The following is a 2,500-nucleotide window of genomic DNA, read 5'->3' on the forward strand; positions in this document are numbered from 1 at the left end:
CCCATGGAGGGGGGGTGCAAGGCACCTGCAAACTATGTAATGGTTTTGTAATGCCGCTCAACTCTTTCTCGAATGACATTGATGAACGACGCGACCGCGACGCTCATCACCGTCGGCCCACGCGCCCACCAGACGGAGAGAGGTGAATGGCAACGGTTTTGAAACGGGTAAAGTGCATTCCCCGGCAGCCCGCACACATGCATCTCGCTGTGCCGGTGTGTTATCATCGTCCGCCGAGTGGAGCTGGATTTGTTTTTGTTGCCTGGTCTTGGCTTCTTTTTGCAATCCAGCCAAAGGTGATCGTTCGTTCGTCGCGAACCGTCTCCGGTCGGGGCTTCTCGGGTCTTGGGCGTTGCAGGGGATGCAGCGAGGGCGCTGATCATCCCCTCTTCGAGCGCGCGCGTTTTCGGTTTCGTTGCCAGGGAAACCAACCTATGGGCTCGCGATTCAAGATCGAGAGCCGATCGCATCGTTTCCTTCCACTCACCACGAGCGTACAGCGCACGAAGAACGGCCACCACCACCACACCGGACCGGTGGAACCGGTGAACGAAAGATTGGCCGCGCCACCACCAACGCGAAACGCATCACATGCTGCCACTGCCGCCGCCGCCGCTGGCATCGGACCAATCGATGGTGGTCGCGCTGCTCAGTTGCGTTCGGATCGTAATCGGAGTTGGATGTTGGAGTTTGGCTCCGTGACGCTGTGTGTTTGATGAGTTTGTGTGATTGTCGAGTGTTGTTGCTGCAGCTGTGACCTCCGGGGTGTCTCGTGTTTGCCGCTGCATCGCGCGCCTCTCTACCCAATCGATCGTTCGCATAACAGGTTGAAGGGGAAGGTTTGCGCTTCGTCGAGGATCAAGGGTGCAGGCACTAAAGGACAGCTGCTGGCGGGTACGCAGAGAGAGAGAGAGAGAGAGAGAGAGAGAGAAAGAAAGAAAAAAGTCACCTGAAGGGCGCCAGAACTGATCAACGTTACTAAAACAGGCAACAGCTGTGTGTCTACGCACGCGCCCATGAAATTACCTACCAGCCGTGGTTAGCCGTGACCGAAAAAACAATCCCACTACCCAACGAACAAAAACCTGATCACCAACAAACAACTTCACTTCCCGCAACGCAGCCCGGCTTGGTAATTGTCTTAACTACCATCATCTTTGTTGCCTGCCCGTTTGTTGTCCCGCCTGGTTCGCCATCGTTGGAAAAGGGAATTACTGCGACAAAATTGTAAGCGGAAACCACACGCGTGACTTACTGCGTTCCGGGCTAACCTCTCTCTCTCTCTACACTACACACGATCAGGCCAGTGATCACCCACGGTGTGTGCGCCCCCGGGGACTACTCATTATCATTAACATCGGAGACAAACACATACTTGCGGTGCGCAGTGGTAGTACTGTTTGGCGAATCGTGGTGATAAGTGTACCTTCGGCGAGCTATAAATAGGATCGGTGGGTAGTGCAGACCTTTGAACACTGCGGACCACTGTGTGTTGCGGATCCTGCTGGCCAAATCGATTTCCGACCAGAAAGGATTACTACGTCGTCCAGGTTAGCGGCGTGTTTACAACCATTCTCCCAGGAAGGCTCTTGACTGATGGGGCTAGTACGGTTGCTGTTCTGCTGCGTTGCCATACCCGCCGTGCTGGCGTCTGGCTTCGGCAAGTGTCCCAATTATCCGTCAATGCCAAAGTTTAACATGACAAAGGTAAGAACGTACGTGAACACAGCGCAGCATCGTGGCGGCCTGCAGAGTGGCGATGGTGGTGAGGTAGAACTTTCGCAGCCAAAGTTGAGGCGTAGGCGATGGCCACAACAAGCACACCCCACCCCTCTCCGCCCTCTTCCGTTAGATTGCGTACCAAGCCGCAAACAATGGCAGCGTTGCGTTGCTACACTAGACACAGCGTGCATGCCGTGAGATGTGGCAAGCTGCTTAAGGAGTCAAGCAAACTGGAAGGCCCACTCCGCCGCCAATCTTCAAGTGCAGTAGTCACCAGCACGTACCACGCAATCCGGTGGACATGGCCCATCAGACTCCTCCCCGCCGCTCTCTTTAAGCTGCCAATCAGTTCAGGGTTAGAATGGAAGCAGACGAGCCACGGGGCCCCAGAGGGTTTGTGGATTCCCTTCCTGCACACGACGCTTTCACGACCTAGTTCGGGGGCCCCCTTTCAGGCCAGCAACAACGTGGTGGCAATAGTTTGGCTTTGGCGATTGCCGATTGGTCGGTGGGTGTGTAGTGGCCGGTTGGAATTGATAAATCGTAATCCGGTAATATGCCCCAAAGAAGGGCGGATGGACTGAAATCGCACGAACTGGCTGGCTGGCTGGCTGGCTGGCTGGCTGGCTGGTTGGAGGTGTATGCAATCACCACCCCACACGTTGCCACCGCACCGGTTTCGGTGTTGGTTGTCGCAATCGATTTTTGGGGCGTCCCCCCAAAAATGAGTTTGGAATTTATTAGTCGTTTTGGCTAGCAGAGGGTGGAGGAGGAGGAA

At 55.3% G+C, this 2,500-nt stretch overlaps 1 protein-coding gene across 1 annotated transcript in view; it reads left to right on the plus strand.

Moving 5' to 3' along the window:
• The first annotated feature begins 878 nt into the window (after positions 1 to 878).
• Positions 879 to 2,500, plus strand: part of LOC126577088 (apolipoprotein D) — a 4,725-nt gene continuing 3,103 nt past the window's right edge. The window contains exons 1-2 of the mRNA XM_050238496.1: positions 879 to 1,227; positions 1,303 to 1,707. Of these exons, the coding sequence (XP_050094453.1) occupies positions 1,597 to 1,707 (111 nt within the window). The 5' untranslated portion in view covers positions 879 to 1,227; positions 1,303 to 1,596. The remainder of the gene's footprint in view (positions 1,228 to 1,302; positions 1,708 to 2,500) is intronic.

This window comes from Anopheles aquasalis, chromosome 3 (genome assembly GCF_943734665.1).
Source record: "Anopheles aquasalis chromosome 3, idAnoAquaMG_Q_19, whole genome shotgun sequence".
NCBI lineage: Eukaryota > Metazoa > Arthropoda > Insecta > Diptera > Culicidae > Anopheles > Anopheles aquasalis.